The sequence below is a fragment of the Eleginops maclovinus genome, chromosome 1, assembly GCF_036324505.1.
Source record: "Eleginops maclovinus isolate JMC-PN-2008 ecotype Puerto Natales chromosome 1, JC_Emac_rtc_rv5, whole genome shotgun sequence".
NCBI classification, from domain to species: domain Eukaryota; kingdom Metazoa; phylum Chordata; class Actinopteri; order Perciformes; family Eleginopidae; genus Eleginops; species Eleginops maclovinus.
Window position 1 is genome coordinate 13,938,127 of NC_086349.1, and position 12,498 is coordinate 13,950,624.

The window sequence follows — 12,498 nt, forward strand, 5'->3', positions numbered from 1 at the left end:
AGCTGAACATTATGTGTGTCCTGTGTGTGTGTGTGTGTGTGTGTGTGTGTGTGTGTGTGTGTGTGTGTGTGTGTGTGTGTGTGTGTGTGTGTGTGTGTGTGTGTGTGTGTGTGTGTGTGTGTGTGTGTGTGTGTGTGTGTGTGTTATATATTAATCTAAATGCAGATACAAAGAATCCCACAGCAAGATGAATATTTTTGCATACATACAACGCAGTCTCAATGATTTATTTTAGGAATTACAGTTTTTAAGCCTTGTGAAAGTAATAGCTATATTAGACTTAGTCAAGTCATGGGAAAATGTCGTGCTTATCGTTAATGTTAAGGTAAGATGATACAAGGAGTTAGAAGAAATAAATATTTGGCTTAATCTAATTTCCTTAAACAAAGATTCATCCATAACTCATTTGCATTGGCTTTTTTTTGATGGGACTCAAAGTTGCTTGGAAAACGTGCTTATTATTTAATGCAAGCAATGTCATATGTAACATACTGCACTGAGAGTATCAGCAAAACATTATTTTTCAAAGAAATGTCGAAACCTGCGAACAAGGTGAACTTGAAAAAGCTGTAATATACTATATACCAAGTGCCTGATTGGTATTGCACATGTAACACTCTAAACAGATATGAGAAGGAGATTGCTCACTTCTCAGCTACTTCCATTATCAGCTCTGGAAATAACAACATGTTTAATTCTTATCTATCAATTGCCAGATCGGGCTGGTGAGTTGTTAGATTTAGTAGCTTAACTTGGCATATTGCTTGCCCCAGGCAATATCAGCCCTGACATTGTGGGTACACACTGTGGATATTTGTAGACTCTCTGGACACAAAGGTTTGGTCAAAAATACCTAGAGGGTTAAGACTTGGCTCGATCATGACTGAGGTACCTTTTGGGTAAAGCTTTTGGAAGGTGTGTAGATGTAATGTTAAACTTACATTAACATTACAGTAAGACTAAGATAGGTCAGTCAAATGTCCTCACAAGTATAGTACACATCTATAAGCATATGCTGGTAAGAGGAGAGAGGTTTGGGGAGACAAAAAGAAATTCAAAGCACAATGAGGGAAAAGGGGGTCAGGCTATAAAAAAAGAATCTGGTGGATGGATGGAGGGAGAATAAATGAGAGATGAAGTGTGGAAAATAGGGAAAGGCTGCTGATGTGCTTCTTAAGCAGGTCATTGGACGCGGTGTGCCGTGGGAGGGCTTGTTTAAGCATGGCTAACAGATTTCCTCAGTCCCTGCGGGAGCCTTTCCTTAAAGCTCCGGTCCAGAGAGGCACTGTCACATCAGGACGCATGATAAGGAAATGGAGCACATGGCCATTAAACTTCTAAAATGTCGTCCATCACAGGAGGCGAGGAAAACTTCATTACCCATGGGTGCCATTTAGCTATTAAAATAGGACAGAGCTGGATAAAACTGTATTTCTTAAATAAAAATGAACCTGTACTTTTCTTTAATTGCTATACTTCCAGACGTAGTAGCTGTTGGAACAGTTATTAGCAGCACAAGTGAATGTTTTAATAAAAGCTAAGTCCTTCAATTTTAAAACTGCGATCTGTAACGCCAAACATATCATCATCATCGCCCTCTGCTGCGGCTAAATTAGGTGTTGCATCAGCGTCTCAGCAGTGATCAAGGTGCCCCGCTGAAGCTGCAGAATCAATACTTTTGTCCATCATGTCTGCCTGGGGCTCCTGATCCTTCTGCCTGTCTCTGATGTGCGCTGTGAAGCCTAGTTTACAGCATACTGGTGAACACTTACTCTTGATCCTGTTCATCCGCTTATTCAGCACTGAAGGGCACACAGCTCTGTAATCCACCGCCACCAGTTCTTGGCAGAGTTCATGGTCGACACCAAAGCCCTGTTATTCACACAAAAACCCCACTGCCGGGGCCAGCACCGCCTCCAACTTCACTTAGAGGCCTACAGGCTGTACTTCACAGTCTTACACACAAACACAAGCTTTGTAGTTTGTCAAATTCTCCCTCTCACTCACAGAAGATATACAAAACTCAGAGCCACGCACAAGTCGATGGGTGCTAATGGCTTCAGGGCTTCATATTTAGAAGCTGCGTTGATAGGGCCATGTGTCTCACGCTGACTTCAATCCTCTCTCCGCGCAAGATCGCCTCCCTAATGACAGTAATTGCATTGAGGAAGCCCCCGGTCGTGTTCAATTACCCATTCCCATCTGAGCACACGGGTCTAATCTCGCAGTGTAATGTACGATACAGATGGCTCTAGTAGGCAGACATATCCATCATCGCCTCATCTTTGCTGCAACGAGGGAAATCCAGCAGGAGAACCATGTAAGATTTAAATGGGCTGAGATGTGCCACTGAGATTTCATTATATTATAATATCTGAAAACTTGTGTTTGCAAAGGTAGAATTGTTCTATGTGTCTCCTTGAAAGGATAAGTAAAGAAAAGTCCTCATCCTGGCTTTTTTCAAATGATTGAACACAGTAAAAAGAAGACTCACCCGAGAGGTTTCTCTAGGCGACAGGCAGGTGAGCCCACGATCTCTCCCAATGTACAGTGGACCTGTCCGAGGAAGTCCTGCCATGGGGGGTACACAAAGTGGGATGGAGAGAGACGTAGGATTGGGGCGTTCAGGTGGTTCGGGGGTAACAAGGACAATCAGTGAGGAGTTAAGCATCGTCATAAGCATTGTACGGTTATAATTAAGGACATCTGAGGCAGAGACGTACGTTAAAGTCGGTGGGCTTCCAGGGTGAAGAAGGAGGAGGAAGAGAAAGAGACCAGGCAGCAGCAGTGACACAACAGAGCATATCATGGAACAGAAGGCACACCACTCAAATACCAGACTGTCATCAACAGTGCAAGAAAGAAGAGCAAAAGGGGATATGTGACAGAGCAGATATGCAGCACAGGAGAGCAGACGATGAAGAGTCAGAGAGTCTCAGAAGAAGAAAGAAAAAGAACGTGAAGCAGCACAATATATGGAAAGCAACAAAGATTGGCAGAGTTTCATTCAAAGGACGGTGGGTTTCCAGGCCATGCAGCACAAAATAACAACAATGAAAGCATTACAGAGACATTTTAGTGGTATGCAAACCATAGTGCTGCAAATAACTTGTTTCTGTGTTTGTATAGAATGAGACAGAGTTTATTTATCAAAGCTTTCAACGTAAATGATGTCACTAAAATACATGTATCACTATGATAGATGTGTATTGGTCCGTAATGTGCTGTGAAAAAATGAAAATCTAAATTGTTAAATACACTACAGAGCGCACAGGGAAATGTTTTTTGAAAAGCTTTGATAATGATGGGCAATGCTTCATTTGAGGGTATGCCAGATTCAAATAAAACTCCAATTATAATAATTCTGAAGAAATAGAATGTGTTTTGAAACTAAGGCAGGTGGAAAGCATAAAATAAACAATATTTTGGCAGATGTAGATGTCATAAAATGGTTTGCATAAGACCTTAATATCAAAGACATGCTCTAAAAACAACTCAAACTAGATCCAGAATAAAATATAAACTACTCCTGAACCTCCAAGAGGAAATAAAGTTTTTTCACTTACATGCTTTGCCAGATCTGGACTTTTAGAATCAACATCATACCTGAAATCACAAAGTCACCACACATCACATGGGCACAGATGGGCGAAACATCACGAGACCTCACATTTTAGTCTAATTAAAAAGAACACTGGCTGAAGCGTGGACATTTTCCTCCTGTCGATCACAAACCTGGGTCATTAAGGGAGCAAAACAGACGGACCGATGAAAAAAAAAAAAAAAAGCATAAGCAATAATATGACAGTTAATTAAGGATGTTTTTTCTATAGTTTATGAATGCAATGTCTGTACTATTCCTGGGAGATCATACTGAAACTATCTACAGATGCACAGAAAGTTTCCAGCATTTTCCAGTCAGACTTAATGTAAAAGTAATTAAACCTCAGTCAGCCCAGGCTCCCATCTCTGTGATAAAAAGAAAGATGTAAATGAGTAACACTAATTGTGAGGGGAGGCACTCCCTCATTTTCTATTCCAGAGTTGAATCATGATAGCATGCCAAATTAATTCATTAAGTGTCCAAAATCCTTTGAGACCTGCAGCATGGTCCTGGATACATTGCTGAAGTCCACTGGGGACTTCATGCTTCAAGGGTGGAAGAAAAAAAAATGTTTTGGAAGCATATCTGTTCTCCTTGAGTAGGGAGGAGAAAAGAGAAAATGATCCTGAGTCTGTTCTTGGGGATCTCAAAATAAAACCGTACCTTCCTGACCTTCTCTCTAGGCTGGCCTTTTTCAAGAGGGTGAAGGCAGCAGTATGTGAAAGAGGGGGGGACAGAGGTCTTGGCGAGTTTCATGGGACTTGGTTTTAGAGATTTGCTTTGCTTTGCAGCAGAAAGATTAAGGATGAAACTTTATTTGAAATATTTATCACCCTTATACCAATCTCCTTTCAAAAAATGACTACTGAGACTCTGCACCGATGAATAATTCCTCAGGAGAGAGCCGCGCTGGTGACAACGGAGAAAAGAGAGAAAAAAAGAGACCGTAAAGGGGGAGGGGGGTTACACAGATAGATGGGGAAGTGAGAGAGTGACTGAGGGAGAATATGTGAAGCTTATGGTTAAAAGAGAAATGAATGTAATGGGGGACTGGTTTAGAGGAGGACTGCACATTTGAAACTTGGTGTGTGTCTCCAGACAAAGGGATCAGACAGAATAACTTACACGTCAAATCGCAGGTTTTGCTTCTCCTCAAAGAAGTAGTCCAGGATGTACTTCCTGACAAAGTCTGGGTTCAGTGTGTTGTCTATCACTTCTGTTCTCCCGAACTAGACCAGAACCAGGGAAAGAAAAGAAAAGAGAGAAATAAGTGGTCTCAAACCTTTCAGATGGCACATCATACAGTCATGCAGAAAATACATCCATGGTTCTATTAATGTACCCCCCCATATTCCCCCTGCAACAGTGTGAATTCACAGCTTCAGATAAACTCAGATTTTGATTAAAAGAAGTGAGTAATCACACAGTTCAGCTTTTCTTCTCCACCTCTTCTAATTGTGCTGGGGATGAGCGAGCCTGAGGAAAACACTTTATGGACTCCAATTACACTAATTTAATTAATATCACATTCAACGCCACTTTGGAGCTCACAGTCGCTTCAAAACAAGTGGTGGGGATGTGGAACTGTCACAAATGATGGGAAGATGGCAAGCTATCTCCAGTTCACCGGCATTAAGAACAAAAATGGAAATCAGCCAGTACTGAAAAAAGATGACACTGAGACAGAGCAAGACCTTCTGATGCGGTTATGTGCTGATAAACGAATCAACAGACAAAGTGTTGTGCACCCCCCCACACACACACACACACACACACACACACACACACACACAATAATTAAATCCAAAATGAATAATTCAAAGTCAGAGAATGTATGTGAAGCTGCATAAATAAAAGGAATTGGAACCATAGACTAACACAGGGAATTAATAATAGCAGTGTTAGGGTTTAATGAGGAGATGAAGCAGCGGGATTACAGGCTCACACCTTTGTGATTATATGCAGTGGGGGTAAAACTCAAAGTGGGATTAAAGAGGGGAGCGACACAGAGTAACATTGCAGAAGCAAAATACTTTTAACAGATGGATGCCTATGCTAATGCAAAGACAGTCAAAATGGATGTGTGCAACATATGACAGTATGAGGGAGTGGATTTACTTAAGTGTAACCTGCCATCAAACATAAACCGGTGTCTAAGCCAATAAAAGTTGAACTTCTATGTGGCAGCACTAAAAACTCTCGCCCTTCCTATTTATACCTGTCAGAAAGTGGGAGCGTGTATTGAAGGAGTTATCTTTACCGGGGGAACAGCAGTATATTTCTATGATAGGAGCTGAATTTGGCAACAGGGGGCCAATAGCATATTCAATTTGGTCTAAGGCCAAACTCAACAGAAGAATAAAAAGAAGAATGAGTACCACAGCCAGCCGAGGAAATAAAACATTTCTCAGACCACATATTATTCCTAACTTGGCAAGTACAAAGTAGGCCTGTAAAGCCAGAGTTGCAAAGCACTACAATTAACTGTCAACCCCCCGCGCCCCCCCCCTCCCCCAGGATGTCTGTGTGCACTACTTCGCCTCCAATAACCCCAACTTAGAGAAATGATGAGCTACAATGTCACAAACATTATCTCGATAAAAAGATTAATGTCTCTAGATATTCCTCAGCGTGGAAGGTCCAGGCTTTGCTTACATTTATGGAGGTTACATTGTGTCAGCTGCCCTGTTAAGTAAAAGCTGTGGTAAGAGGAAAACATGTCATGCACTCGCAGTAATTACAGACGAGGGAGTTAAAGATTAATACTAATTAATAATAAGTCATTTGGTAACAGAATGAAGCTACAGTGTTATATATATTCGGCTAAGGATGCTGACAGAAATCAGTCAAAGGGGTTACAAGTCTCCTGAGCAGCTGATGGACCTGGCTTTAAAACACTATTTATCCAGATTTGTACTCTTGATGGATGAACTTGAAGGACACTGAGCCAATGGGGAGTAACTGGATTACAGACGAGTGGTGGCACAGTGAAAGGTGCTCGAACCAACCACATCCACTCTGAGGACAACAAAGAGATGCATATAATGACAGGAGCAAAAGAGGCGCTTAGCTCCTTTATCAATACTTCACAGCTTGACTCTGCTGCTCACACAGGCAGCTGTCCTGCACTGACGTCTGTATCTCTGTCAGGGAGAGACGTTCAGGCTGCACACAGTTTGTAAGCTCAAGGCGGGCAGTGTAGCCAGAGGTGACAGGTGTAGGAGGCTTGACTACATTTGCATGATAATTAGTAAAACTAATTTATGGCCTCATTAAAAGCATATCGCTGTGTTGCTGCTACACACACCAATGTCTGCTTCATTGTGAGCCAAGTCTACTACTAAGGCCCTGTTAAAAGCCTGTGAGCAGTATTATAGCTCAGGATTTATGACTGAGTAAAGCGATGAAACACACAACTAATTCTGATAATCAGCAAATCTATTAAACAATTGATAATTCATTTAGTCATTCATGTTAGTCGCCATTTATTCTACAGTTAGGTTAGTAGAAATGCCATTTACAGGCTCAGGATGTGATAACACGCACAAGTAACCCCCGAATGTGTCTGTACTAAATGGTAAAGTGGGCAACAATTCTCCAGAGAAGTGTGAAAGTTAGCACGTTGTGAACCCAATCAAGATTTTTTTCCAACAGTGTGTGTGTGTGTGTGTGTGTGTGTGTGTGTGTGTGTGTGTGTGTGTGTGTGTGTGTGTGTGCGTGTGTGTGTGTGTGTGTGTGTGTGTGTGTGTGTGTGTGTGTTTGTGTGTATGTGTGTGGTACTTCAACCTTTGTGAGGATTAGTTGTTTGAGACCTATCGATCTTCTTATCTAACCCTTCAGAGAGAAAGTGTATTTCACAAAATGTCAAACTATTCCTTTTAGAACTGGAACCTGAACTTGCTTTACTCGTGGGGCACCATTTGATAAATGACAAAAGGCCAGTTAATAACAAACACTAAAACAAAATGGATCAGGGGCTTATTGAGGAGTTGTTTGGGAACACTCCCATGGCACTTTTCCTTTATAAACAAGCTATTTTGAGGCATTTTCTGGTTTCAATTCTGATATCCCAGTTTGTAAATTGAGTATCGCTGTGTGTCTGTGTTTCTTGCTTTGCTATGTAAAGGTAAGCTGGGGCATATCTTCTCATCCATGTTGGAATCCATGTTATTAACCTGCCTTGTGCCACTGAAATCTGTTGTAAACCCTATTCTATTTGTAAGAGCAAAGAACCACCAAAACACAGATTCTAAGTGAAACCTTTGTATCCTGGAGCCAAGTCTTTCCCACTCCTTAATCTGTTGTGTCACACCAATGTGCACCAGTATGACACCAAGGCCTCTGTGGAGTCAATAAACACAGTACTCGTATTCAGCCAGAGTGAAAGAAATAGCAAATATTTTCAGCTCTTAAAGAGATCTGTCTTCCTGTTAGGCAGCATGTGTAACAGTATTGAATGTGCTGTATATTACTGAATGCCTGGCTTTTAGCTTTTGAAAAAACCCATTCATGTTCACAAAAAGTGGTTTGGCTGCCTCAGATCAAAAGAACATATGTGAAAATAATCTTAAATTAGGAGGTTTTTTTCTGTCTATGCATCAGGATTAAAGGAACAAATAATCCCAAAGGCATCGCTTGTCCTGCCACAATAGCTTTCTTCTCTACGTTACCCGTCTCTGCGGTCTAATTAAGGCCCAGTCTTAATCAGCCAATCAGTCACAGTTTACACAGTGCGAACCAGCGCACGGATATTCACCGGGTCAATCAATTGGAAATGATTGGCACTCACAGCATTTACCTTGAGGGAGGAGGGGGGGGGGGTGTAAACAGAGAGCAGCCTGTGATAGAAAGGAGACATGCTGATAGAGTTGTGTCGACAGAGGGACATCTGTGATCTCTTACCTCTCTCCACTGTTTGCACTCGACGCCCTGCGTGTACAACACCACCACTAAGGAGAAAGAGAGAGCAGAGGAAGGCATTGTCACTGTACCATCTCAATCAAGCATCCCGCTTCTTCATATGGTGTTTGTTTTGTTCCGTCTTTGCTGAAATCCATCATTAATTATCCCTCCTCACCCTGACAGCATAATGAAGTGCCAAGCTTGATGATGCTGCACTGCATCAAATTCTGGGTATAATGTGCACATGCAAAGAACAAAGCTCTAAAGCAACATTTTAGACGTCTGGAGCTCACTTTAAGCCGTGCAATCAAAAAACAATACGCAATACAATAACAGCTGGAAAATCTCTTTATTCCCATATTATTTTACGACTTTAAATTAAGCTGAGGCTCATGATCACAGCGTGACCCATCATATATCTTAGGGTTCATCTTCCTGCGAATACAAAACAGGGCGAGTGAGATATTTTCTAGTGGCTTATTTACACAAAAGGCACGGACCTCCTCCCTATTATGATACATGTCTCTCCCATTCTCCAACCTGCAGGGAGCATCAAAGAAAAGACTTTATGGCGGATCCCTATGTGTTTCACCAAAAGATACCCATTTGTATTCAAAGTCTGGCCCTGCATGCATTAAGGTACTTTCTGTAGCTCTCAGTGAGGAAAGGTTGTCACATTACTGTGCAAATGATATGCAGTTATTGAAGGAACACTTTGAAATAGCAAAGTAAACTGAATCAAAGTTAAGCTCAGCAAAAATAAAAGTAAAGCTTTGTAGAGGGAGAGAAGTTTATGAACTGTTTTGTGAGCAAGACAAAAGCTATGCTTAAATCAGCACTGGGAAAGCTGGGAACTTACATGGGTCAGATTTGGAGAAAGTGTCTCGGTCCAAAAGGTTTCTGGAAGAGAAGAAAAACAGTCACATTAAAACAAGGCTCAGGCAAGTGTTTTATTTACTGTATGTCTAATTCATTTCACAGAATTTTAAGAATAGTTGGCTTCCACCAATTTGGAAGTTTAACCATGAGTTTTCATTCAAGAAGTGAGTTGTACAATCAACACACTAAATGTCATTGAAAGGACGGAGGCAACAGTAGGAGTGGAAACCAGGCTGAACTATTTCATTTATTCTGATTCAGCAAGAGGAAACAAATCAAGAGGAATAATAAAATGGATAATCATGCTATGCAAGTGCCAGATAAAAAAAACATAATAACCGTCCCACTCAGAATTAAACATTCTTAAAATAATTGGAAAATTGGAAAACGTGAAATGGTTCTTTAACCTACAGCCTTACTTTTTCAACACGTTTCATTTTATTAATGGACTTCAATTTTTGGGGGGATAAATGTTTCCAAGAAACACAAGAACAACAAAAACAGTACCCAAAACATTAAGCATCCTCTTTTGTGAATTAATGAAGCAATATGTGGCATAAATAAACAGAACAGAAGTGACTAATACTCACAGTGGCTGCTGTAGCTTAATTGGACCTACTGTGGGGTTTTTTTATGGCGAATTAGTTTCTTTGTTTCTTATTGATTGTAGGCAATTAGGGCTTTCTCATGCATGACATACAGCAGAGGGTGGACGAGTATCAATAAGACCACAGGTCCAACGTCGGGCTGTGCAGTCAAAGTGGTCGATTAAACAACAGAAATACAATGAAGGAAAGACACACATTCAGAAATAACAAATTAATTGCAAAAAATCATCAGAATTATTTGTGTGCAATGCATGTGCCGGGAGCCACACTAGTTAAGCAGCAAAGGAATTGGAGCTGGAAAAATCCTTCTATTAACTGAATACCAACAAATCAATTGGCAACAATTTTGATATTTAATTAATCAGAGAGTTATTTTTAAGCAAAATGAAAAACGTCCCTGGTGGCAGCTTCTCAAATATGGGGATTTTCTGCTTTTCTTTATCTGGTAGGATAGCTCACTGGATTCTTTTCATTTTGTACCTTTGGTCAAACAAGAAATGAATAATGAAGATGTTACTTTCTGCTTATACCACTGACAAAAAGACTTAAGAAATAGATTTGCAGTTTAAATGATAGTAAGAATAATTGTTAGTGTCGGCTCCTAATGCACATGTGATATGGATTAAAGAAACATGTGGGGTACCAACAGATGAGCAACCTTTATGCCAGATTTCTTAGTATGTCCACAGCAACACAGAAACACATATTCAGCTCCATCGAAACTTAGTAATATTTCATTCTAGCATTGAGCAACAGCACATGTTTCACCAGCAACAGAAAAATCAATATATCGAAGAGCTCCATCAGTATACAAACATGAGCATGCCTATGTTCAAAGCTAATACAGCCACCATGGGAAGCTACCAGTATCAATCCAGCAGTATGGGTATATAAGTCACACTCATTCAGACTAGTTCCCATTCAATCTTCCCTATGTTTTAACAACAATCGAAGAAAACAGACTCATATTGCAGGTCAGATACTTCCAACAGCTTTTCCCACAACCTAAATCCTCTTAACTAAAATAAAGCACAGCACAGCTCTGACACTCCTCATCCTCCAACACCTTTTCATACAGCTAGACTCAGATTGGCTCATTTATGATGAGAGTCGCAATCAGCATTCATTTTATTCATTCAACCTTTAGTTTTAGAGTATAATAGATTGGATTTTGTGTTTTTTTTTGACATCTTAGTTTTAATGACAACTCCAGTTAAATGAAATGTGATGTAATGAGCCATTTATTTTAATATTTCCTACAAAATCTAGAAAAGCATATATAACATCAGTGCCACACAAGTGTCCTACCTTCAATAACTTAATAGGACATTTTATACGAGGGCCATTTTCCACAAAGTTTAAATTATCACATTAGCATATCAGTATAATGCAAAAGCCTATAAACACGTCTTGTTTCTGCTTCCCTGATTGTCAGCCATATCAATAAATAACTTGCATGCAATTCAGAACAATCCTCATCCCTCTAGGGGACAAGAGGTTTTCAATGAATATAGATGAGGATTCAGGACTGAATACAACAGCATCATTCATGTCCATGTATTCTGCATTCCTGGACACAAAATCTTCTGTCACAGGGAAACAGGGGCGATAATAAATGCAGTTTCGTTGGGTATTAGCCCAGCCTGACCTGACTACAGTTGGAACATTGTCAGTGTAATTATCAATGGAGATAACAAAGCCATCAAAGACTAACTGCCTCTTTGTATCCACCTGTAACCGTCTGGCATCCATTATCGACAATTAGCCTGTCCATCACCTCTCAGTGCAGAAGAGAACATGCCACACGGAAAAAGGAACATTTGAAAACATGGCATCCTGCTTTACATTAACACAATGTTAATGGCGAAAATACGGGTTCATTACAGTAGGTGACGTCACCTTCCTGTAGCAGAATATTTTTATTCCAAGAAGAAATGAAATAAAGATTTATACACCGATTCAAATTAATCCACCATCTCACTGTGTACACATGGCCAGAGAACACACAGTTTTGCCGCATGATGGGTATTAACGTTTCAGATAATCTGTCTGCCATCACTAAAGTAACGTTGCCTATTTTAAAAGTTAACTCCTTCTCACCACAAATCCCAGTGAGATAAGAGAAGATCATTATCCCGAAAACTGATGAAGACCAATTTTGTTGATGAATATAAAGTTCATTGAAAGTAGGACAAAAGTAATTAGATCCTGCTACTTCCACACCACATTTCCTCTCTCAGCCGTCATTCATACCGTGGCACTTTTGGGATCACTAGGACCATCTCATTTGAAACACGTGAATGGAAATGGCAACATCACTTTTCCTATTCCTTTTGATCTCACCGCCTTCATTAAAACTGAGTGCAATAATCTCCTCTAGTCGCTGAAGCATTAAATATTTATCACATGAAGCAAGAGTCTGAGGTTCATTATTAGATGCAGAACAAACAAAACAACAAGAAAGTGAGAAACAAAGAAAATACCATTTTGAAAAGCTTTCTTTCT

At 40.3% G+C, this 12,498-nt stretch overlaps 1 protein-coding gene across 2 annotated transcripts in view; it reads right to left on the reverse strand.

Annotated features, from left to right (window-relative positions):
- The window catches only part of cpne5a (copine Va), a 64,597-nt gene that overhangs the window by 44,179 nt on the left and 7,920 nt on the right, over positions 1-12,498 (reverse strand). Inside the window, exons 2-7 of one of the 2 annotated variants that reach the window (XM_063894526.1) lie at positions 9,366-9,406; positions 8,507-8,553; positions 4,730-4,833; positions 3,567-3,606; positions 2,724-2,738; positions 2,495-2,571 (exon numbers count right to left, since the gene is read on the reverse strand). In XM_063894526.1, the coding sequence (XP_063750596.1) occupies positions 2,495-2,571; positions 2,724-2,738; positions 3,567-3,606; positions 4,730-4,833; positions 8,507-8,553; positions 9,366-9,406 (324 nt within the window). The remainder of the gene's footprint in view (positions 1-2,494; positions 2,572-2,723; positions 2,739-3,566; positions 3,607-4,729; positions 4,834-8,506; positions 8,554-9,365; positions 9,407-12,498) is intronic. The other variant, XM_063894534.1, reaches the window with a different exon arrangement.